Source organism: Schistocerca piceifrons, chromosome 11, assembly GCF_021461385.2.
Source record: "Schistocerca piceifrons isolate TAMUIC-IGC-003096 chromosome 11, iqSchPice1.1, whole genome shotgun sequence".
NCBI lineage: Eukaryota > Metazoa > Arthropoda > Insecta > Orthoptera > Acrididae > Schistocerca > Schistocerca piceifrons.
Window position 1 is genome coordinate 146361325 of NC_060148.1, and position 27702 is coordinate 146389026.

Below are 27702 nucleotides of genomic sequence, written 5' to 3' on the forward strand. Positions count from 1 at the left end.
AACTACTGCAGTAACCACTGTATCTGAGTCACCAGATAAACAGGTGCTCATTAAGTCAGATGATTATGTTGAATGGAAGGAGTCAGTTGATTATTGACCACACTAAGCTTTTGACAAAATTTGATGCAGTATCTTTGCTCAACACGTTCAGTCATCTTGAGAGAATTAGTAATCTGACAAACACATTGTGTAGCACCTCACTTAGCAACCAACAGGCAGCGACTGGTGTGCGGGAAGGAGGGGACAAAATTCACGCATGTGCATAAAGGTCTCTTCCTTTACTGTGTACAGAGATTCCATGCTATCGTCTATTTTGTGTGGGAAAGTAAAAGGTCAGATACTTTTTAGACAGACCTCATATAAACCGACAAAATAATTCACTAAATTGTTGAGACCTGTAGTTGGCAACTGTGAACATCACATTAAGAACTCCTCATAGATGTTTGCTGAACCATACAGCGGATGAACACAGCTCTAAGTCAAGTCACAATCAGCCTCGACACGGTCTCCCTTCCTACAAAGTACCAATGTAAGATACAATAAAACTACTGGCCACTCATTTCTCTTCTAAATTTTAAAGTTATTTTGGTATACCTTGATGACCACTTATATTTTCTACAGTGGAAATTATTATGAAATGGCTGATGGAGCAACCATGAGTTCGCCAGTGTCACCAACCATAGTTATCTTCTTCATGGTGTGTTCTGAAGAATGAGTATTGATCACTGCTCCCTAATGTCCATCCTGCTTCTTCGGGTAATATGTTGACAATACTTTTCAATCTGGCCGAATGGCAGTGAGGCACTGCAGCACTTCATCAACCACACGAATTTACAATGCATGTGGATGATGATATCTGGTTTGTAGTGGACTCAGCTGTGTGGTTATCTGCACCCATACAAATTCCCAATCTTTTCCATTTCCAGTCCTGTCACTTTCTCAAAAGAAGAAGAAGAAATGATGAAGCCAACACAAACCAGTCCCCAGACAGAGAAAAATCACTGACCCAGCTGGGAATCGAACCCAGGACTCTGTGGAGGAGGATAGGAAGTTGCCCTTTATAGATGTGTTGTTCGAATGTAAATCAGAGGGATGACTGTCATTCCGTGCACAGCAAATTGATGTACATCGACTTTTATCCAAACAGGCATAGCTTTCACCATACTGCTCGAAGAGAGCTATTCTGAACACCTGAATACACAGGACCAGGACTATTCTGAACAAGAACCACCTTACTTCCAAGATTACACATCTAATGATAGTGTAAAAAAGGAAAAGGTATTCTGTCCCTAATATTAATCAATACTGTTGGGGAAACCAAGACATGACACCATTCAACTAAGCCAGACCACCACATGGTTCAGCTTTCATTCTGTTGTGAAACAACTAGTATAATACATAGTGTCCTAAAGAGGCAAGGAATAAACCAGTACCCCAGTCACAAAGTAAAATTAAAGAAATTTTGAGAGTCATTAAAGATAATTTTGCCTGAGAGTCATAGGAATTTATAATATTCCTTGTGAGTGTTTTAAAAGTTATTTGGGCCAGTCTAAGTGTACTGTTGCTGATTGCTGTGTTGAGTGTGAGCCTCACTCTAAACACAGAATCTCACAAAATCTATTAAAAGAACACAAGATTTTGTTTGAACGAATGAGAATCCTTGATCATGCATGAAACTATTGGCACTATTTGATCAAGGAAGCAGTTGAAATTAGACTATGTGAAAACTACTTCAATAGACACAGGATATGCTCTTAGCAATCAGTGGGAGCGTTGATGAAGAGCACAGTGATAGGCCTCTGGTAGTTTACCACTTGGTGCGAGTGATGACACTGCATGCACTGCTGGACAGAGAGCAAACACACTTCATGGACACAGAGGGTGTCACCTCTGTACATGTCACTTCCACAATATCATGACACAGATTTTTCAAACAAGTTCATGAAATAATCACACTGAGTTACTGTAACAAATCTGCTCATATTAGTGACTTTGACATTGAAATGTGGAATGAATGAATGCACTCTATGAAGTTTTACATTGAAACATTAAGATGAAAATAGCTAATCATGACTCTGCCATGGTGAAGTTACTGTAACAATTACTAGGAGCTAAATTCCTATTGCTATATAAAGCGAACAAAATTAGTGGCAATGACATTATGAGGAAGCAGGTAATAATTAGATTTATCTCTGTGATAGACGATTGGGAAATAAACAAACTTGGGTGTATTATTTTATTCATACCACGCACACTGCCATGGGGATTTACTGAGCCTCTTGTAAATTTCACAGGCTAGTAGTTTTCTTCCTTTCTAAATTGTCAAATTACTTCGATAACCAAAGCTATTTTCCAGTTCAGAAAAATTAGAGCAAGAAAATTATAACTACAGTCATGATATTATAAACATACTGAAACGTCCAGGTAATAATATTATTTTCTGGGTGGTGGAAACTTTAATTACGAATAACTTTTTAGTTTATGACTTTTCACAAATAATAAAATGTTTGCTGAAAGAGTGAAATGAGGGCCTTAAAATAATTTATGTCACTCTGGAAATAAACAATTGTTATCTCACGATATGTTTCCGACCATATGGCTTCTGAATAAAGTAAATTACAGATTTATCTTAAAAGAACATATACAGTGAATCATTAACTACACCATTGGCATTAGCAGAACTCAAATAAACTGAAGAATAAATAATTTTACTGGAATATCGCCTAAATAATAATTTTGGTCTTTATGTAAATGTTCTGCATCTACTATCAGCATAATATAAAAAAGGAATTAAAAAAGTTATCTGAGGAGTAGAGTTTAGCAAATGGAATTATTCCAACTTGCTAAGTTTCACGTTCCTCTTCTGTACAGTAGAAGCAAGTCTTCTGCTGCCCCCACCTCAAAGAAGTGAGTCTAAAGATCTCAAATCCAAAATGGCTCATGTAAATCAGTGTTTATGAAGTTACTGTTGTGTCTTGCATCTGTTCTATGTCATTTCCAAAAAGTATAATGAGTTCTCTGTCTTGTTCTCTCCCCTAAGTGCACCTATTGTAAGAATGACAATTTGATTCAGTCAAAGTGGAATCTGTAGATAGTCTACTCATGAAGGCAATTGGCCAAAAAAGTGTGGAATTGTGGTTCAAATCCACGGCATGGCAGAGTTCTTATTTGTCTTCACAAATATGCAAATAAACTATGTTCAAACTACTGTGCCTTCTGGAAGATAATACTTCAAACCATACACTGCAATGCTGAAAAAATGCTATATTTTGATTCTTTCAATACTTGGCTCTAGAGGGCATATTATTGTACTATGGGTGTCATTATTGGAAGTACTACAGAAAAAACTTAGATGCTAATAAACAGCTGTATCACCTACTTCTACTGTATTCACCACAGCTGTGAAGTAATACAGCAGTGCTTAATTCTACTCAGTCATCTAAATTTTAAAATTACCTCTTCATTCACATAATCTTGCAATTCTTCCTTTATTTTCACACTGGAGGGGTATACCCCGACCTGCGGTAAAAGTAACACAAAGTATAGTGGATATATTTAATCTTCACATACTGTTTCCAAGTTTCACAAGTTTCCAGCTATAAAGCACTTTGTCAAGAATAAATGACACCACATAATTTAACAATTATCATTTTATTGCCTGTTTTCAGTTTTCTTTTGTGAGAGAATAATTGGGGGTCACACAAAGTCAATAAGATTTATTTCAATTACACTGAAAATAAAATTATGTGACTGATAACATTATTTTATACATATGTGCCAATACAGAACCATTCTGCATATAATTTCTCATGTAGTGATGGAACACCCATGTAACTTTTACACAATTTTGAGCTACTAATAAACCATGTACTTTTGTACAACAGAAGTAGTGCAAAAGATAAATGTATGTAATTTTCATTTCTGTGGTTATTTCAAAGAAGAGTAGTATGAGAAGATTAATATAGAAAAGATAGGTGTTATATATCACAAACTATTCCAGCTGTTCTCATTGTCAGACCAATGGTAGATACCATTCAAAAAATGAATGTCCTGAATATGAGCAAGATAATCCTCAAATCAAGTAAATGATAATATGTGATATATTCAAAATGCAAAGACTGAAATCTGCACTATGCTCATCTCTGTCCTGTTGTTCTTAGTCTAGGCTTACACTGAATGTGGAGTCTAGCTTGACTCGATCCATACGAATTCTGCAATATTGTCATTGCATATAAGTACTCTGCTGAAGCTATTTTTACACTGCAGTTTTCTCAGGCAAGTTCTTACATTTGCATTGTCACTGCTTCCAGAGAAACTTTCAAGATTAGTGAGGCATAGGAAGTAACAGGTATTGTACAGTGTGGCAAAGTTTCAATCACATTTCAAGTTACATTATTTACACCAAAAATTGCTTAATTCTTCTGTAAAAGCCTTGCAACTTTACAAACATTTATTGTGATGAAAAGATGCCTATGTAAGATGTAGTTACAAGAATCAGTATTTCAGTCTGTAACCTCTTAGTTTTGCCACAACTCTGTTACTGTCACAAATATACACACAGCAGTTTATCAGATTGCATGTACACAGTATTGTATGTCTACTAAATGCCATTTGTCCGAAATCAAAATTTCCTGCTTTGTTCTTACTGAAGCCTACTTTACAATTCAGATCAAAGTACTAATACAGAAATTATTATCATATGAAACTTCCTTCTCAAACCAGTAGCTGCAATAAATGTCTCTTCAAACATCTTTCAAAGGAACTATGAGATAAATATACATGACTCTGCACTGGCAGACTGATGACATGACAACATGGTAGAGATATAAGCCTTAAGAAATGACCCATGGATGATGTCAACAACAGAAAAATAGAAACTGAAACTAGTGGGAATATATGGGGAAATGGTTTTAATGACACTTATCTTGTTATTACTACCTTCAGACAAAACTAACTAAATAAATAAAAATCTTGAGAATACCAGACTACAGCAGAAAAGTTGGGTTTCATTTAATGATATATTTGTAACAATGGAAAAAAGACTATTATGACAATTATTTTGCTTTCTCAACTCACAATCAACCTATGACCTTCCAATTGAACCACTGGCTATGCTACAACCCTGTCTCCACATCATTAAAGAAACAATATAGGTGTAGAATACAACTCTATCCAAAACATCTTTACCTTAAAATGAATTGCAAGTGTAGCAAAAATATAACCTAATATGCCACTTACAACTAAATCGCAAACTAAAACAACTGCAATCTACAACTGGAACACACAAAAACAATATCCAAGATGCCACCTATGTATGATACACTTTAAAAAATGAACTGATAGCTCGCATTGTTCACTAGAACCATAATATATAATATATATTAAGAATGGACTAAATCTACAATACTTTACTATTGATGTCACAGACCTGTGTATAGACACCATCTTTGAGGCTGCAGTTGTACATATACCTAAACATAATAATATTGTTGCATCTGTATATCACACACCATCTTCTAGTGAATATGAATTTATGGTAAATTTAAAAAACTGTTAGTCTTACTAACTACGCCTAAATATAAATACCAAAGAATCCTAATTTTTGGTGATATTAATATGGATATCAGGGTACAGAGTCATATCATATTGGAATTATTGGATAGCCTAAGAGCTTTTGATTGCTATTGTCTAAATGATAAGCCTACAAGTTATAATGCATGCTTAGACAATATAATAAGTAATATCCATGAAAATAATGTTGAAATTGGAGTAGTCAAGTTAGGCCTAGCTGACCATGATTGCCTATGGATTACAGTTCCAGTCAGCATTCCAGATGAACAACACAAAACTGTTAGACCTATGAATGAATGCAACATAAGAGAGTTTAGAACTAGATTAAGGTCAGTTAACTGGAATGACATCTTATACAAAGATATGTGTGTGAATAACACAAGCAAATTATTTATAGAGGAAATTGCAAGAATATTTGATGAGTGTTGTCCCAGATTAGTAAAAGGACAGAATAATAACCAAGCTCATAAACCACAGAGACTAAATAATTGGTTTACACCATACCTCAACAGCATCAGGATTATGCTTCTTATGTTCAAGGACAGATCTCATAACAGCAACGAGTACAAAGAGATGTACATTAGAATAAGAAAAATTTATAGATCTGAAATAAGAGTGGCAAAACGTAGGGCGAATGATAACTATATTCTTCAATCCAGAAACAGCTGTAAAGCTGCCTGGGAAGTAATTAAAAATGAAATAAATAGACCAACAACTCAACTAGCTATATCCATAGCCCCAGATATCTTAAACTCACACTTTGTTAACTTCAGTTTACAACAAGATTTGTCTCCCCTCAATCAATGCCATGCTTGATGTTAAAACTCTTTTAGGTTCAAATAAGTATGTAGTCCATAAATTCTGCTGGGCAACAGTAACTGAAAATGATGTTAGCAAAGCAATAGGCAAACTAAGTAGTTCCAGAGCAGAGGACTTCTATGGTCTGTCAAACTTTGTCATAAAGAAGATATCAAGTGATCTTCTGCCCCCTCTAACCGCTCTCATTAACCGTATACTACAGCAAGGGATTTTCCCCGGCTGTTTGAAAATAGCAGTAACTATTCCCATATTTAAGAAAGGAGATAAATCAAATCCAAGTAACTATCGCCCTATCTCATTAACCCCAATAATATCTAAAATAATCGAAGACTGTGTTCACCAACAAATGAATCTCTATTTTGAGAGGAATAATTTGTTAAGTAACTCACAGTATGGATTCAGGTCTAAACTATCCACAGTTAAAGCAGTTGAAAATATTGTTAGTGATATATATGATGGCTTTGAAAATAATTCAATCTCCTGTGCTACTCTCCTAGACCTGAGTAAAGCATTTGACACTATCTCATAGTACTTTGATCAAGAAATTAAGACACTACGACATGGGAGAGGACACCCTGAAATTATTAGAATCCTACTTAAGCAACAGAGTACAATTTGTTAGTGTAAATGGGCAGCTGTCAAACCCACAAACAATAAAAGGAGGTGTGCCACAGGGCTCCATATTTGGGCCCTTCCTGTTTGTAGTGTATGTTAACGATATGCCACAGTATTTACCCTGTAAAACAGTCCTCTATGCAGATGATACAACTTTTATCAATTCAGGACAGACTCTTGAATCTGTATGAGAAAAAAAAATATATAATATTTGAAAAATCGGTTCATTGGTTTAGTGCAAACTCCCTATTCATAAATGAAACAAAAACTGAGGAATTATTCTTTAATTTAAAGGTATCAAACAAGGAAAATAAGTCCGTTAAACTGCTAGGAATGATGATTGACCAGAAACTTAGCTGGGATAAACATATCACATACGTCTGTTCTAAACTTGCACGAGCTATGTTCCTACTTTATAAGCTTAGGAGTAATGTCAGCCAAAACTTACTGCTGCATTTATATTTTGCTTATATCCACCCCCATCTGTCATATGGTATTCTGCTCTGGGGAAATTCTTCCAATTCAATATCAATTTTCAGATGGCAAAAAAAAAAGCTCTTCGATGTATAGTGGGTTTATCTCCTAGGGATACATGCAGGGAACATTTCAAAAAACTTAACATCATGACAGTTCCTTGTTTGTATATCTATTATTGCTTACTACACGTAAAAGAAAACATAGCTCAATATCCCCTTAGGTCATCTGTCCACACCCACAATACAAGACGAAACCACACAATTGATCTGCCATACTCTATTGTCTAAGATACATAATAGTTATAAATATGTAGGCCTCTAACTGTTTAATATGCTCCCTAAAATTGTACAAACAGTATCTAAAAGTAAATTTAAGACAACATTGGGTCAATGGCTCAAAGGTAAAGCATTTTACTCAGTTGATGAATTTAAAGATTGTAATATGGGAGATTTGCTGTTTTAATATAGAGAAAGGTACCTCTGCCTGTAGTAGGGCCTAAATTTGTATCAATAGCTTAGGATAATGACATAGTGTCATCAACATGAACACTCCCTGCTTTATTTTTAAATTACATTGCTAATGGCATCATAAAGTTATCTTCATTCATAGTTTACACATTAAAGTTAACACTTAAAGCAAGTGTATTAGATCAGAATAAATCTATTTTTTTGCAAACATACTGCCAATGAATGTGCATTAATATTACTTTTAAATTCATAAAATTGGTCTGTAGCGCAGCCAATGTCTAGGTTAGGTTGGAAGGTGACTGGCTCTGAGTTGCCATAGTGGTAGTGAACAATGCAGTTAATCTGATATATACAATGTAATAATCAACTTCCTGCTCCTATTTTATTTTTAAATTCAATTAAATCCCTAATATTTAGTATATCATCATATTCATACTTAAACTGCATATTGAAGTTTTCATTTAAAATAAGCATACAAAAGCATAATAACTAATCTTCAACTTCTGTCAGCATAAATCATGAAAAAAATAGATCATGGATAAATGGCCATATATCAGTGTCCAATGAGCACAACATTCCAGTAAGTGCCCGTGCTATTATACATGTGCCAACAAACAGTTCATCAGCTCACCTGATGATGGCATCAAGGTCATCAGCTGACATACTGTGCCCATTTGAACCGACTTCTTGCAGATCATGCGTCAACTATTTCAACAGCATACCTTAATTTTATGCAAACATATCATCAGTGCCCATGAACAGCACATTAAGAATTTCTACAAATTACAAAAACTAAAGTTAAACTCCCCCCTCCACAATTTGAGAATATTAAGACACATTGCAATCTCTGGACAATGTTGTGAAATGCTGCACATAACCTCAGAAAGCCACAATTTTTTATTACAATGAATTAATCATGCTACCAGAAATGTGACATGAATTCTCTTTATTTGCACAGCATACTGTACACAGAAATTAATGAAACAATGGTAAGAAATCACCTACCATGGAGCCTGGTGTACTTGGTATGTCATTTTTTCTCTCTTCTTTTATCCAAATAGTTATTCGATGGTCCATTGCTGCAGTTATTAGTCCCTGAAACACAAGCAACCAGATAAGAACAGTCACATTTGATTTCCACTGTTGCTGTGAGATACAAATCAAAGGCAGTATTTTCAATCCAGTACTATTTGCAGCAGATGAACCACTAACCAGACATAAGTGCAACATTAGCTGAAGAACAAGGGTCCATGATAATAACTGAGATGCAACTGTCAGGTTATGAACAGCCATAACTTATTATCTCAAAATGACAGAAAATTAAAGTTTTGCAGAAGCTATCACATGGAAAGAAATGATGATATTGATTGCTATTGTTCGTGTCATTGGAGTTAGGGATAGTAAACTACTGTGAGCACTACTGGAGAGATATACTGCTTGTTCTACATTAATACCAAAATTGTAGTGTTAATTTGCTACATAAAACCATTTGTTACCATCAACACTATTGTGTATGATAAACCAAAACTGTTATAATCGTCATCATCATCTTCTTCTTCTTCTTCTTCTTCTTCTTGCAGTACGGCCTCTGTACATAACAACAGAGTGGAATTTATACTGCTTAATCATGTCTGCAACATTTGGAGTACTTAATCTCAAAACACAGGAGTCAGTCTGCAGTTTGTTCACTCTAATATTCATATCTACCCATACGCAGTGCTCAGCAGCCTATGAAGCACTCTTTGTTAGACGGTGAATATGCATTTTTGACACAGTTGCTTTTATATGGCTTTCCCTATACATGGTATAGTTGTACAGCTACTCATGCTAGAGATAATACTCCCATGTTGAATTTTATACCAGCTCACTAAAGAAAAACACACATACTGCAATGCACTACAACTTATTCTTTATTATCTATCACCTTTAATATGGGATAAAGTCCTCTTACAAAACTAATTTGTTTAAATTGCTCCTCCTAAGTTTGTATCCATGATGAATGTTTTGTTACATTCTGATGATGTATGACTCTTGTCAGTGAAAATAGTCCTTCCTAAACGAATTACTTTCTTTTTACATAAATCTGCAAAGCTGTTGCACTTTCTTTGTACAAAACTACACTGGAATATACACATTCTGGCAAATTGTTGTTAACCCTCAATTTGCAAGTTTATGAAGCAGAAAAAATAATAGGCATAAAAAGGGAAAAACTCTAAATATTTGCAACAAATGCAACAGAAAACCAAAGTACCAGTGGCAGCAAGTGTGCATGTTACAAAGTGTCTTGATAGTAGTAACAATATAAATACAGGCCATCATCATTAAAAAATAAGCGACAGACCAGAACACAAGTATGATACAAATGGAAACTTTGGATTTCAAAGAAAAATACTGATTCTTTCTGACAGTCTTGGATGAAATATGGCAGAAATGTTGAAAGAAGTACAACCTAATATAAAACGTTTAGTTAAGCAAGATGCTCCAATGAATGAAGTCTACAGGACCAAAAAAAAAAAAAAAAAAAAGTAGCAGGGCCACAAACCAACCAAGACATTGTTTTAATGTTTGCTGGAGCAAGTGATGTCTACTAAAACAACAACCAAAAAGCTATCAGGTATGCTAGAAACGCCCTAAATATTTTAAGAAATGTAAACATAGTGTTACCAAGCATACCATTCAGGAAAGATCAATTCCACATCTATGAGTAAACAAGGAAACAGAAGTCAAGAACAGAAAAATGGAAAGAAATTACCAAAACCTTCCCAAACACATTGTTTTAAAACTTGATGGCTTAGAAAGAATGCATTATATCAGACAATGAGTTGTATTTGAATAATGTGGGAAAATAATATGTTTGTACAGAAATAAAAAAAAAAACACATATGGAAATTTACTGAGACAAAAGATGATGATCCTATTATTTACAAACGGAAGCAGAAGGGTCAACAAAGCACTAAAGTGTGTACAGAAATGAAGGTAACAAAATCCAGGATGGAATGTGGTGTGTGTGTGTGTGTGTGTGTGTGTGTGTGTGTGTGTGTGTGTGTGTGTGTGTGTGTTTTTTTGCTGAAAAAGGCCTTAATGGCCGAAAGCTATAATTGCATAAATCTTTTTGTTGTGCCTATCGCGACTCAGCATCTCCGTTGTATGGTGAGTGGCAACTTTCTTTCTCTAACATAAACAACACATTGTCCAATTTTGCAAGCTGTGCCCTAAAGGACTAGTCCAAGACAAACTGTGGACTCCAACAGCTTTACGGACCATTGGAATAACACATTCAGTACAGCCCATCTCTGCAGCAACAAGCACAAATGTAGTTACAAGAATAAAGAAAAACCAAGATCAGTGCAAACTACAGTGACAAACACTCCAAAGACAAAAAATGAGCTTACCAAAATGACTTTCAAGAACAAACCAGGATTTTTTCTACCTCATGACAGGCAAAGTTGCAGTATAGTACTTTCAACAAATGTAGAAACAATCAATACCTCTACAACCAACTTGATAAAACAAATTGTAGGCGCAACTAAATTTAGACTTCCCCCAAATTCTTTCCAAGTTATGAATCTACATATTCAGTCTCTAAGGAATGACTACCTTTAACTAGAGGTTGTCTTAGATGAGTTTCAGACATTGTTTGTGTCTTTCAGAGAATTGGTGTAGGGAATATCAGTTAAACAGCATTCTGGTCTGAGCCGCCAGAGATGGTGGTCACATGTGCGTGAGGTATTCCTGTTTGTGTGAATGAAGGCGTGTGTGTTTTTCTTTTTCTGACAAAGGCTGTGGCCAAAAGAAAATTTGTAAGTGCCCTAATTGTGCTTGTCTGCAACTTTGTGTGTCATCTTTATAGTAAGTAGCAATCAATATTCTTCTCAAACTGTTGATATTCCTATCTGGAGTTTCCATTGTTTCAATATACATTCTTTTAGACTAGCTAGCTTTTACTGTAGGGAAAATGCCAAAAATGGTGGTATCTGCATTTATATGAAAAACGGGTAAAATTCAAAAGAAATGATATTTGAAAGTTAATTGTAGAAAAGCATTTTGAAACAGGTGCTATTGAGTTGTATGGTGAGAAAAGGGAAACTGGTAATGACTGTGTATAGGTCACCTTGTGGAGATTTTGAGAAATTTATTTCAAAACTAGACATGATGCTTAAACATTGGGTACCTTGAAAAAGTGACTGTGCTTCTTTGTGGGGCTTTTAAGACAATTATGTGAAATGACACAGTTAAATATCATTTCTGAACATTTTACAGTGTTTTAATATGTTATCCCATATTATAGGTCCTACTCTAATAACACTCAGTACAGACTCTCATAGACAACGCATACTTTTTAGACCTTGGTTTATCTAATTATAATGTTCTTGTGCTTATGGTTTCGCCATACTGTTTGAGAAAGTGTAATAAATGAAACTAGTATCATTTGAGAAGAGGAAGAAATAAAACACACACTGACAATTATAATACAGAAAAGAAGGAAACGGCAAACTACATTAATAACTATTTTTTTAATGTACCACATTCACTAAACTTAAAATTCTCAAAAAGGAAAATAATAAAGGCTCCAAATGTTGCCTGTAGCACGAACATTCCTTCAAGAGATGAACAGGAGTAATTAGGGTTGACTAGGAGCTTAAAACCAAAAATGACCGTGGGTGGAGATGGTGTACCAATTTCAATCCAATCACAATAATGACTGCAAAACCTTTAACACATGTTACAAATGTATCCTTTAGTAAAGGTTTGTTTCCACAGTGGCTAAAAGTGAGACAGGCATAAAATAGAAAAAGTACCATCCCATATCAGTTCTTTCTGCTTTCTCCAAAATATTAGAGAAACATGAAACTGATAGTCAGCGATGAACCCTGAACATAGCTTTCATGCAAACCACAGCACAACAGTTGCAGTCTTAGACTACACCCAAGAAATAATAAAAAATGTGTGGTAGTAATGAATACAGATCTGTCTAAAGCCTTCCAATACCATATGCCATGAAATCCTCCTTGATAAGCTGGAAGCAGTTAGTGTCATGGGAAAAGTGGTTTCAGTTGTATCTCAAAAACAGAACTCAGACTGTGAGCTCACCACTGTTAATCCAAATCAGAAAATAAGGGCAGTCTAAATAGCAAAAGAAGTTACTTAACAGGTGCCCCTTGGGCAACATCTTAGGACCATCAGTCTTTCTCACATACGTGAATCATTTACAGTTGCAATATGATAATCAAAATTTTATTATATGCTGATGACATGAGTGACTATTGATAAAATTTAAAAAATATTACCAAATAAAAAAACTACATTCAGTTTGGTAAAATGATCCGGGATGAAGACTATCTGAAAATGGATGAGCGACTAGTAGTGTGTGCAGTTTGCAAAAATGTTAGGAATGCATATACATGAAGGTATTAATTGGAAGCACCATTTAAGGTTCCTTACACACAGAGCTAATTCAGCCTTCTTTGCACTGAGAGTTATCACAAATATTTGCACTTTCAAAGGTATAAGAATCGCATACTTTTGACATTTCCATTCTGTTGACTCATAAGGAATATCACTTTGGCCCAGTTCAAAAGCTAATTAAAAAAAAAATTATCTTACGAAACACACTGTCCATATAATGGCCAACAGAGCTACACAAACTCACTGCAGACCTCTTCTCTGGAAATTAGGAATGCTTTGCCACCACCATACATTTTTAAATGTGTACTGATAACCAAAGCAAATATAAGTAATCTCCACACAAATGCTAACTGCCACAATTATAGAATAGGGAACAGGAATGACCTACACATAGAAGAAATAAATAGAGCTCGAAATCAGAAGCATGTAAGATGCATGGGTATTACACTCTAATGCATTGCCTCAAAGATAAAAAGACTTAGACAACATCAATTTTAAATTAGAACTTAAATTTCATATTCATAAAAGTTGATATATCTAAGTATATGAATATCCAAAAGACCGAGAAAATGATTTCGTAAACCAAGCCCCAATACATGTAGTGCAGCTGTGTGATAAATCCTATCTTTGTAGGTTTCAGTCTATACCGTACTACTTAATCTACATTACTATTTATTCTATGTGTAGTCATTACTGGGAAAGAAATTATTATACACCATTCTTATGCAAATAAAAATTAAAATTTTCTAGTATGTATTGTAGACAATTTCATTTTGTACATTCCAGACTTTTTTTATTTCTGTGCATGACAAGTCCAATATAGTTTATACGATGACAACGATGCTAAATTAATAAAACCAATAAATACATGCGGTAACATTTTCTTTTATCTCCACGTACACACTCCCCGAAATGATGCGCTATCTGCTCTTAAATGAGAAATATTGAAGAAGACGATAAAACACCTCACGGTAGAAAAAGGAGCAATACATTAGATATCAGCAAAAGCTCTTCTTGTCCTTTGTGAACCCTTCGTAAACATTATTACATTGCAACTGGTATACAAATTTGCATAGCCAGACAGATCAGGTAAAAAGTTGGTTGTCTTCCATCATCCACCACAACGAAATTAACAATGACATTCACTCTCACTGGAGATCCTAGCACACATAAACTGTTGCAAAAATTTCAGAAGTACAAACCGTTTCTTTTACGAATTCACGGAAGATGTATGTAGAGATTGTATAGGATGGCGAAAATAGTATGTAATTCACAAGACGCTGTGCAAGATGTTACATGTATTTTTCATATCTGATGCGCAGTATACATTGCGTATTTGATACGCACCAAAATACTGGTGGAAAAATTAACTTATTAGTCGCATTTAGAAAAATTACAAGCTCGTGGGCAATAACACCGGTGTTTTGTTTTGAGAAACCTAACCTAAAGCAGTTACCGATGTACTAAATCCACACATTGTCCCAAACAATAAGCAAATTTGCCAACGTTGATTCCGACTAACCCGTTTCAATACACAAAAATAAATAAATAAATTCCAAACAAGCCGCAACATTAACACGACATTGCTACGAACTGTCACTACAGTACGAGTTGTTGGAAAAATACTTAATGATGCACAGTCAATTATGAGATTAAAAAGTGATAACTATGTTCGAAGAAAAGTTTTGAACATTTCATCTTTCAATTTTGGTAATCTTTTGTCACTTGTTTATTACCTGTAGGATGTAGTTTATAAACACCTGCAGACTGCAAACCCACAACACTGCAACTGCTTGACTTCTGCTGACAGATCAAAGATTACAAGCTCAATGTCATAAAGAGAGTAGATGTGGAAGAAGGAATTAAGTGTTGAGGGCTGCAGAATATTCTTGTCAGAAATGCAGACCTTGCAACAGAGTGAATATGGGACCACTACACTATGTGAAATCTGATTGTTTGCTTAAATAAATAAAAAAAACAACAACAACACGTGAAGAGTGTACACTGCTCTGGTACAAAAGTGCCGTCGTTTTCCTCTTGCACAGCTTCTCATTTTCGTAGAATGCTATGCTCTGTTTTCATTGACTACATATGTAGACCATAAATAGACCACAAATATTATTTATGCACAGTAAAGTCCACAGTTGAAGTCAAATGGTCGTCATGTTACACATATACCGCACTAACTAATAAATTACATCTCCCAGGTAACGTAATACATAAGCACCAAAATATTACAGACAACAATGAAAAGAAAACGAAAATCTGTTTCTGAACAAAATTAATGCAGCATTTATATTATTTTTGGATTTGGTTGGGACCCACGTAGCAGACTGCCAAAACTTTTATGATACTACGATACCATTTACTGTTGACCAGTGGCATGCAGAGATAATTGAGCCTGCCGAAGCATTGAGTATTATGATTACTGGTATATAATTATATTACATTGTTTTATATCAGTTATAATTATATTGCAAATTAATGAATTAATAATATTAATATTTTAATTTTAAGAAAAGAATAGTACATCAAGGGACATCCAAGTCTCAATAACACTCCCAGCTGGAGACGTGAAATCACATCTGGTACCGGTAACAGTTTACATTGAAGGAATAGATACTGAAATAATTAGAACTAATATCAATTTATATTTCTATAAGCAAACTTTTATGTAATGTAACAAGCTTCTGGCTTTAGAGTTACCTTTGACATTTCAGTAGACCGCCTCTGCATGATCAACTGAATTGAAATTCCATTCTTCTCTCCTCAGAAGCAAATTGGGTAACCACTTCCTGAGAGAAATTTTCTTCGTTCTTTGTTCCAATAGTAGGTGAGCTTCAACTGAAATAATTCCAAGATGAGACAGGTCTTCTCCTGCAGCAGAATTTCAAGAGCAGCTTTTGTTTCTCTTTGGCATTGAAAACAACGTTTCTACTGAAGAAGTACTCACATTAACGACACTAACAAATTAACACATTACAACTGATTTGTTGTATAATCTTCTACTATATTCTGACCTAAAACCTCCTCAATGCCAGCCAGCATGGATTTCGAAAACATCGATCATGTGAAACCCAACTAGCACTTTTCTTACATGACACACTGAAAACTTTGGATCAAGGCATCCAGGTAGATGCTGTACTTCTTGATTTTCGAAAAGCAATTGACTCAGTACTGCACCTACGCTCATTGTCAAAAGTACCATCATTTGGGGTATCAAGTGAAATTTGTGACTGAATTGAGGACTTTTTGGTAGGGAGGACACAGCATGTTATCTTGGATGGAGAGTCATCATTAGATGCAGAAATAACTTCGGGTGTGTTTCAGGGAAGTGATTTGAGACCTTTGCTGTTCATGTTGTATGTTAAGAACCTTGTGAACAATATTTATAGCAAAATCAGGCTTTTTACAGATGATGGGGTGTTCAAAAAGTCTCTCCGCAGTGCCATATGATCGTTAGCTGGATGTGCCGTATGATTGTTCGCTTGCCTGGGTTACTTCCCTTCAAGTGGACTCTCCCAACATTCCACTGCTTCGTTTATCTCAGCCAGCATCAGTAAAAATGAATATTCAATAAATTAATAACTTGTATTTCACTGAGTTTCATTTCGGTATATTCACTGTGGCATATGGCATGCGCGGCTAACAATCATATAGCACTGTGGAGAGACTTTTTGAACATCTCGTATAATGTAGTACTATCTGACAAAAGTGGCATAAATATTCAGTCAGATCTTGATAAGATTTCAACGTGGTACAGAGATTGGTAAGTTGCACTATATGTTCAGAAATATAAAATTTAGCACTTCACAAATCGAAAAAATGAAGTATCTTATGACTACAATATCAATGAGTCACTGTTGGAATCAGCCAACTTATACAAGTACCTGGGTGTAACACTTTGTAAGGATATAAAATGATAGTTTCAGTCATGGGTAAAGCAGGTGGTAGACTTCGGTTTATTGGTAGAATACTAAGAAGTGCCATCAGTCTACAAAAGAGATTGCTTACAAATCAATCATGCAACTGGTTCTAAAATGCTGCTCAAATGTGTGGGGCCCCTTATGAGATACGAATAACAGTTGTATTGCACATATACAGAGAAGGACAGTACATATGGTCACAGGTTTGTTTAATCCATGGGAGAGTGTCACAGAGATACTGAGGGAACTGAGCTGGGAGACTCTTGAAGACAAACATAAACTATCCCAAGAAAGTCTGTAACCAAGTTTCAAGAACCAGCTTTAAATGAATACTCTACGGATATACTACAACCCCCTATGTATCGCTCATATAGGGATCATGAGGATAAGATTAGAATAATTACTGCATACACAGAGGCACTGCAACAATCATTCTTTTCTTCTCACACTTCATACGCAAATGGAATAGGAAGAAGCCCTAATAACTGGTATATTGGGATGTCCCCTCTACTACGCCCACCACAGTGGTTTGCAGGGTAGAGATGTAGGTGTAGATGTAGAAACTGAAGAAAACTTATTTAGCATCAAATTACAGCGGTACTCACCCATGGTTTTAATTCAAAACTATTCAGTATTGTACCCTACATCAGCTCATTTTTTAAATTAAATAGTATCAAAGGACTTTCCATTTGCATCCAAAAGTGTAGCGGCAGCCACCAAGCCGAGAAGATGGACAGCAGCAGCAGCACTTGTCTGATAAACAGTAAATTAATTTGGTCTTTGCTTTTTTCACTTGCTTATGCAGAGAAGAGAACTATATGTGTGTATTTTACTGTGTACACAAGTGGTTAGTAAATTAATCGTAGTTTTTGTTTTTGCGTAAGAGTTGTGAATATCCTTGTGTAGGGCGGCATCGTAGTGTAAATTTTCTCCATTGCGAGAAGCTCTGTCACGCCACTAAGTTTTAATTTTGTGCTAGTAGACAGCATACAATTTATATCAGAGTATTCTAGTTTGAATATTTATCTCTCGCAGTAAATTTTTTGGTGAACAGGATTTCTAATAAAAGGTGTCTGTAAATATATCAACGTCAGCAGAGATATTTATTTCTATTTAATAGCCTGCAGTCTCAGAGTACAGTGAGAAATCTGCACAGCAACTTTTAGTGTTACTTTATTCTCCTTTGGTATATTTTGTATACATTTCAAACTCAGTAGCGCCATTTGATACCAAAAAATGTATTTTATATACACTACGATATGGCTAAGGACTGCGATTATTGTGGGCGGACACAAGGAGAGTTGGCTGCTGTCGGTAAACAGCTGAAAGCTGTGTTGACTACCAATAACAAGCTTGTAGCAAATACTCAAAGTTGCAGTGATGTCGGGGCACCGGTGACGAGACCTGCGACATCTTGGGTGCCACTGGAATACCTTGGTGACCTGGATGTCGCTGTGGCTTCTGAGATGCACAGTCTCTACTCTGTTTTCCCCAAAAGATGCTATAGCTACAGACAATTATAGGTGGTTCACAGTCACTCTGCTGTTGGTTACCGGCTTCAATAAATTTCCCAAATGTATGTATCCAATTTTGGTCCAACTAGTATTTCTGTCCTTTCCAAACAACAGACAATACCAGCAAAACACCACATTTAGGTCACTGTTACTCGCTAACCAATTGCTTTTGGTATACCAATACAGATTACACTGCAAATTTGTCGCGAATTTACTGGTCTTTTAAACCAAGTTTGATAGTTCTGCTGTTAGTCAACCATTTTAATTATCTCCTTTTTCCTGAGAAACAATGTGCAGTAGAGAGCTTAGACAAAATTTTTTTATAATACATGTAGACATAGTTTTATGTAATACTACCAGATACTATGTGGGATCTTCAGACACTTTCCTATGCATTTAGCAAAAGTGTAAACTGAGCAAAACAGTACCATACTGATAGACTCTGTTACTCTGTGTCTGTGTTATATGCTTATGTGAAGCTAGCATCAGTTATGGCAGAAACCTATACATGATCAACAAAGGTATATGCTCCCTCACTGGCCAGCTCAGCTACATAGACATTGCTTCGGCTCAGCTCACAATTCTCTGTTAATAGTGTAATGTAATTGTAACATTACGAGTCAAGACAGCTGTAACGGAACTTGAATAGCGTAAAGTTATCGTTAAAAACGCACGCCGCGCGATTTGTTATGATTTGGTCGGTCATAATAGTAGTAACATGCTTTTGAATACAATTAAAATATAACGGCAATACCTGTTTAGCGTTATTGGAAATAATATGTAATAAATTAATGAGTAAGGTAGCCGATCCTATAAGAAGAGGTAAAATTGGGCATATTAAGGTGTTTTGCTTTATATCGACTAAGCCGATGATACGGCGTCTTTTTTTTCCGTTTACTCTTAGATTAAAAAAAAAGAAAACCAGTAATGAAGTGCTAATTGTGCGTTGTGAAAAATATAGGGGCGAATTTTAAATAGCTACAGTGTATAATCAGATTAACAAATGGACATTCAGTTATGCGAAATAGCCGACAGTGAAGTGTGGTCATTAAATTGAGTACACCTACAGGGCGGTCAGTTCCAGGATAAGTCCATTCGCGTCTCACGAGGCACGCAGTATTGAACCGGTTTTTTTTATTATATCACGGAGAGCGGGCTTCAATTTATAAAAAGGAGAAAAGCTGTATCATTATCATTGACTGTTGGTGTTATGCAACCAAAACTGTTCATCAAAGGGTTTCGGTGAATGAGTGGTGAATGCGAAATGAAACTGTGAACGAAGTTATGTTAAATAAAGCAGAAGAGACAAGACAGTTTGGTCGTATCTGTTATTATTCCATAAACCGTAACATTTATTCCCGTTGTACGAAGCCTTTATAGACGATCGTTACGACAATTTGCTTTGAAGGGATCTCGTTACGAGTTAAGTTTTGGGGACATGGTCAACAGGGGATAGTTCGTAGATCTTAACTACTGCAGCTATTCTGGAATCAGGTGCTACCGTGACCGTTGTCAATGGCTTAAGGTCATTATATCTCATGCTCTAAGATCGACGCGCCTTTCCTCTTGGTATAACGGTGTCTCACGGTAACAACGACAACGCCGACGGCGAAGGAAGATACGGTAGAAGTGGCGCCACAACGTGCGGCTCGATCGAGGAGGATTGCTGCATCGAGTCGAGTGTCATCCGGGTTCACGAACCCTAGAGTTGGAAAATATTGTAGCAGCCAGTGAGTCTGTCCAATGAAAGAGGTATTCTTCAGTAATCGCTAAAAGTGAGCGATACTACCAGGTATGATTAAAATAACTGCAAAATTATAAAAAAAAGGGAATTTGAGACTTGTGATTTCGATAGATAAATATATATAAATACATAGTGAAAATAAGTGTATGTCTTGGTAGTGAATAATCATGTCAAAACGAACGAAAAGAATACATGATAATGTGCAGTTGAGTAGAGTAATGAGTAGAGAGAGAGAGGAAAGTGAAGAGGAAAGGGATTATGCATCCCATGAGCTCAATGTGGGACAGGAGACATGTACAGATAATAATACAGTTATTGATTTAGAGCCGTTAGGAGATTCAAATACAATGATAAGTAAGGTAAGCAGCGTGGGAGAACATAAAGATCTTGAGGTTTCGGATGTAGATCAGCAAGTTGATCCTCAAAATGGAAATATTAATCAAGAAATGTTTGATATGCTGGTATCAATAAATACTCAAATGGGTGTAATGAATGGAAGACTTGGTTCACTAGAAAAAGATAATAAGCAATTAAAAGAGGACAATCAAAAGTTAAATGAAAAATTTGAGGCCAAATTTGGTTCATTAGAAGTTAAAATGGATTCTTTGGAAAGCAAACTGAACACCTTTGATTATAAACTGGAAAATACTAAGAAAGAATTAAAGGCAGACTGGGAGACTCAATTAAATGCGAAATTTGGAGAACTAGATGTAGAGTTTTCTAACACCTTAGAAAGGCAATATAATAATTTAATGGGAAAACTTCATGACGTAGAAAAGAAATATGAGGTAGTTTCGAAGAGTTATGATGGCCTGTCCAATAGGATGGTTAAGTGTGAAAGCAGCTGTTTCAATGCTAGCGCACAGATAGAAGAGCTTTCGAAACAAATAGTCGAGTTTGAGTCTGATGCTCGTAAGGGGATTGACAAGTATTTAGTAGATCAAACTAAAAGACTTGACGAAGATCTATCTGAATGGATAGAAATAAAAGGAAATGAAATTGTAGACAAGGTTAAGACTACTATTGGATCCCAGCCAAATGAAAATATCAATGAGCACCTAAGTAGAAATGATGAATTAATTAAGCTCTTCACTAGCGAATTTCAGAAAATAAAAGACAAAATAGTTGATGAGTTACCTAAATGGCAAAAGGAAACCAATCATAAATTGGCGGAGTTAGAACGAAAGTCATCACAAAATTTGTTGACAGAGGACGAACGTTCGGAGAATAGGTCGAAAAACAACCGAACATGTCATAATACGAAGTACAATTGTGGTGAAAATTTGCATTGGGAAGTTGATGATTCGGTTGGTAAAGATGATGATTCTTTTGGTCAGCGAGGATATTTGTCTTCTTTAAAGGTGGAGAACAGCATTTTTAAAAGTAGACAATCCCAACATTCTCTACTGAAAGGAACAACCTGCATCTGAAAATCTTTATCAATAATTTCAAAAGAATATTTCCGCGTAGCTGGTCAGAACACGACCGACTTCAATTTATAGTGTCCAAAATTACCGGAGAAGCCGCATTATGGGCCGCCGAAGTAAGTGAAAGTTGCCATACTTGCACTGAGTTTGAACAACTTTTTTTGGCTAAATACTGGTCGTCGAGTAAACAAGAGAAATTAAGAAAAGAGGTTTACCAACCTGAGTATCTTAACAGTAAAAGGAGTACTTTAAGGCAGTATTTTGAAAAGTACATAAATAAGACACGTTATTGGAGTGATCCAATTTCTCACAAGGAAGAAATCAGAATTTTGAAGGGAAGGTTGCCCATAAATATACGTGAAAAGTTAATAAATGTTCCTGACCACGATGTAGAACAATTCTTGTCGGTGATTGACTCAATAGATATGATTATGGAAGACGCAAGACAAATGCGTAGTAATCAAATGTCGACTCACACTCATAGTAATACAAATAATTATAATAATAATTTAACGTATGATAATAATAATACCGAAAACCAGGTCAAACCCGCATCACAGGAGCGTGGACAATCTTCATCCTATGCTTGCAATAAAAATAATGATTATAATAAATATAGAAGAGATACTTACTGTGCTAGAGGTAAACCTCGATATGGTGACGCGAATGTGCATAGTAGTGATATTAATAAGAGTAACAGGTACCCAAGTGATGAACCCAATTGCATTCGACCTTGGGAAGATAATTCGAAGCATAGTGTTCATCGGCAGGATGGAACAAATGCCTCGAGTCCTCATCCAGTACAAGGAGTTATACCAATGGGCGAAGGAGCCTCCAATGTGCGACGGGGTGAATACCATAACTCGGATCATACTGTACGGATTGTGGAAGTTCATGAACCCCCACCGATGACTCAACGAGATAGATTAAACTAATACCAGTCACCAAATGCCTTCCTAGGATGACTGGAAAGGAGAAGGAAGGCAGGCATCAATTTGAACTGAGAGTATTAAGGTACAATAATGATCAGGATATAAGGCATGAATTAATTGAAGAATAACCTGAAGTTTCTAATAAATGTGGACAAATTTTACAGGCAATAATTCCAACAAGTATAAATAATGTTGATGTTGAAATATTAATTGATACTGGAGCAACTATTAGTGTCATGACGTTGGACTGTTTAAAACAGATAAGCCGAGGGGTAAAAATGCCCACTTTTCCTATCACAGGATGTACCGTGTCTGGCGCGTTCAGCGCAAAAATGCAAAAAGTTGTGAAACAGGTACGTGTTGACGTTACAATACAGGGGGCTCAAATAGAAAGTACATTCCTGGTTGTTCCTAAAATGACAGTACCATGTATTTGGGGTTTGGATTTTTTATGTGAGACCGGTGCAATCATTAATTTAGAGAATGGTGAATGTATATTTAATTCCAATGGTAATGTTTTGACAACCACCCTGAGAAAGGGCCGAGTAATTCCAAATCAATTGTGTATGAATCTAATGGTAAAATATGTCAGTATTGATGATGAAAATGTGTATGATATATGCCTTATTGAATGTTCTGAAGAAATGATGGATAAAATGTCATTGCAGGAAAAGGTGTTAGAATCAGAATATTTATCTGTTATCCAAAGGGATGAACTGTACTACTTGTTGGAAGCATATCAGTCAATTTTTAGTAAACGTCCAGGTATAATAAAAGACTTTGAATACCATATAAAGACGTATGCACATAAACCCTTTTGTCGTACTTCCTATTCTATCCCATGGACAAAGAAAGAAGTAGTCAGAAAGGAAATCAATAAAATGTTAGAATGGGGTATTATTGAGTCCTCAGATTCTGAATATTGTAACCCTCTTGTGGCGGTAATTAAACCCAATGGTGACATCAGATTGGTGTTGGATGCCAGAGAGATCAATAAGATCATTATACCTGTACAAACGCGACCGGAGAACCTAGAAGAGTTAGTACAAAAGTTTTATGGTGCCCGCTTCTTAACTTCTTTGGATATGCGTAGTTCATATGGGCAAACTAGAATATCGAAAGAATCTAGAAAATATACTGCATTCATTTTTCTGGGCCGAAGTTACCAGTTTACTGTCATGCCATTTGGGTTGAAAATAAGCGGTGGTGTTTTCATATCGGCATTAGATACCGTACTGGGCAGAGACCTTTTGAATGAAGTTACTTTATATGTGGATGATTTGCTAATTGCTTCTGAAACTTGGGAGGAACATTTGGACTTATTAAGAAGAGTTTTTGCGAAATTTTTGGAATACGGAGTTACTGTAAATTTGAGCAAATCCAAGTTTGCTCACAACCAATTGAAATTTCTTGGACATATAATCACTCCTGAAGGGATAAAACCAAATCCTAAAAAGATGGATGCGATTAACAGATGTGCTTATCCAAAGAATAGAACGGAATTAAAGTCATTTATCGGCTTAGTTTCATTTTTTCGACGATTTTTACCCAATCAGTTAGGAAGCCAAGACTGTTTGTTACGGCTGTTAAGAAAAAATATCATGTGGGAGTGGAATTCCGAATGCACGAAAGCTTTTGATAACATCCGCAATGCTTTGACTAATGCTCCACTGTTACATCATCCGAGACTTGATCAAGATTTTTATATTGCTGCGGATGCTTCTGAAACAGGATTGGGTGCCACTCTTTTCCAGATGGACAATCCAGAAGATATCAGTACCATCAAAATAATTGGGTTTGTCAGCAGAACACTCTCTAGCTGTGAACGTGCATATTGTACTACTGAATTGGAAGTACTGGCCGTGGTCTGGTCCCTTAGAAAGTTTTGCTATTTTGTATATGGAAAAAAGATCATTGTATTCTGCGACCACAAAGCTTTATCTTTTATTTTAACAGGAAGGATGTTCCATTCACATTTAACCCGGTGGGCCTTGCTACTGCAAGAATATGATATTACGCTCAAATACATCAGAGAGAAAGACAACATCATTGCCGATGCTCTTTCAAGACTACCGAAAAGAAAGAATGACGACGAGTGTGAAGAACGGACTATTGACTTTAAAGTCATGAATTTATCAAGGCAATATTGTGAGAGGCAGATTTCACAGCTATCTCGAAGTCTTCCACAACTGCAAGAAGATGATAAGTTGTGGAAAGCCATTAGGCATGCTGTTGAAAGCAAAACGCTAAGTCACTCTCAAGAACAGTATCAATTAAAATCCGGAATATTGTATCGGAGGAAGGATGAAGAAGATGTTTGGAAAGTTTGTGTTCCAAATAAATATTTAGAATCACTAGTATGGTACACTCACTTGAATTGGGGTCATTTTGGTGCCACTAAATGTACAGCCAAAATAGCACAATACTGCTATCATCCAAATTTGGGACGTATAGCTACAAATATTATTAAGAAGTGCAAAATATGTCAGAAGGCGAAACCCATAAACTATTGTCGGAAGATAGAATTACATCCTATCATCCCACAACAACCTTTAATGTTGGTGTCATGTGACGTCTGTGGGCCATGTCCCATGACACGTGGACGGTTCAAATATGTATTGGCTTTCTATGATCTCTTTTCAAAATATGTGAAATTATATCCTTTGAAAAATCTCCATGTTCGACCCATGTTACGCAATTTTATCAACAACTATATAATTGAGCTTGGCAAACCTATAATGATCTTGACAGACAACGCTGCTTATTATACAAGCAAAGTATGGAGAGACACTATGAAAGAACAAGGAATCCAGCACATTTACATCTCAAGATTTTACCCTTGTGGAAATCCGGTTGAAAGAATCTTCCGAGAGTTGAACCGATTTTTACGGACGTACATACCCAAACAACATTATAAATGGATCGATTGGATTTATGAATTTGAGAAAGTGTATAATGACTTACCACACTTATCGACAGGTTATTCACCTAACCAAATAGTATTTGGTGAAAGTATTGTGCCAGAATGGATGAAGAAATTACCTGCAATAGAACAAAAGATTATCAAGAAAGAAGATATGGTGAAGAAGGTCTACGAAAACCTGAAGCATCAAGCACAATTGAGAAAAACCCGTTTTGATAAAAATGTGAAGAAAGTAGTCACATATGATGTAGGGGAAGAAATTTTATTGAGAAATCACCCAAAAGCATCAACCAGGAAAAGACTGAATAATAAATGGCAATATTTATATACAGGTCCATATAAAATAATGAAAATACCTCATGAAGGGAGCTACCTCCTGGCAGATTGTGATACTGATGTAATTAAAGGCTTGTTCCCTCACATAGACCTGAAGAAGTATTATCAATAATGAGCAAAATATAGATTCAAGAAACACTGAATGATACCAAGACTACACTCAGTGGACTAAATAAAAGCACCAATGGATAAATACGTACTTATACTAAGTTACAAAGAAAATTAAAGAATGTACCAATGATTTCCATGAGATACCTTCTTGGTATCAGCAACAATGACGACGCTGAAATACGATTTATCCTCTCACTGAACGGCGAGGATGGATGATTTGAAAGTGGAATTAAGAGGAAAAGAAAAGGACCAAATCCTCTCTGGTTAAACAAGTGGCCTGATAAGGGTTTTGGCCTAGGATGCCAATCGTCGAACCCGGCTGTGATCCCTGCCTTGCACAGTCGGTTGAAGAACTGAGGGCTTCATCCAAGGAAAAAAAAATGTGGTGTGAATATGAAGTGATTAGTGCGAAGTGCTTCTAAGACAACCTATAAACAAATGTGGAATTTAGTTAAGGGCATTTTGTCTAGGCCCATTAACTCAACTTCAATATTGTAGAATGTATGTACTGACTTGTTGAGTGAATCTGAGAGTGAGTGTATTCGCCGAAACAAATACCCTCTCCAGTCACAGTACACAAAAAAAAAATAAGCCTGTTCTGTCTGGAACCCTCTTCAAGACATCACAGTCTGGGGGGCCGTGTAACATTACGAGTGAAGACAGCTATAATGGAACTTGAATAGCGTAAAGTTATCGTTAAAAACGCACGCCGCGCGATTTGTTATGATTTGGTCGGTCATAATAGTAGTAACATGCTTTTGAATACAATTAAAATATAACAGCGATACCTGTTTAGCATTATTGGAAATAATATGTAATAAATTAATGAGTAAGGTAGCCGATCCTATAAGAAGAGGTAAAATTGGGCATATTAAGGTGTTTTGCTTTATATCGACTAAGCCGATGATACGGCGTCTTTTTTTTCCGTTTACTCTTAGAAAAAAAAAAAAGAAAACCAGTAACGAAGTGCTAATTATGCGTTGTGAAAAATATAGGGGCGAATTTTAAATAGCTACAGTGTATAATCAGATTAACAAATGGACATTCAGTTACGCGAAATAGCCGACAGTGAGGTGTGGTCATTAAATTGAGTACACCTACAGGGCGGTCAATTCCAGGATAAGTCTATTCGCGTCTCACGAGGCACGCGGTATTGAGACCGGTTTTTTTTTATTATATCACGGAGAGCGGGCTTCAATTTATAAAAAGGAGAAAAGCTGTATCATTATCATTGACTGTTGGTGTTATGCAACCAAAACTGTTCATCAAAGGGTTTCGGTGAATGAGTGGTGAATGCGAAATGAAACTGTGGACGAAGTTATGTTAAATAAAGCAGAAGAGACAAGACAGTTTGGTCATATCTGTTATTATTCCATAAACCGTAACATGTACTCTCGTTGTACGAAGCCTTTATAGACGATCGTTATGACAATT

The 27702-nt window shown here is 35.9% G+C and overlaps 1 protein-coding gene across 1 annotated transcript in view; it reads right to left on the bottom strand.

Moving 5' to 3' along the window:
- The window catches only part of LOC124720478 (zinc finger protein 596-like), a 109830-nt gene extending 94666 nt beyond the window's left edge, over positions 1 to 15164 (bottom strand). The window contains exons 1-3 of the mRNA XM_047245838.1: positions 15116 to 15164; positions 8955 to 9044; positions 3457 to 3519 (exon numbers count right to left, since the gene is read on the bottom strand). Coding sequence (XP_047101794.1) covers positions 3457 to 3519; positions 8955 to 9026 — 135 coding nt within the window. The 5' untranslated portion in view covers positions 9027 to 9044; positions 15116 to 15164. The remainder of the gene's footprint in view (positions 1 to 3456; positions 3520 to 8954; positions 9045 to 15115) is intronic.
- Positions 15165 to 27702: the final 12538 nt, after the last annotated feature.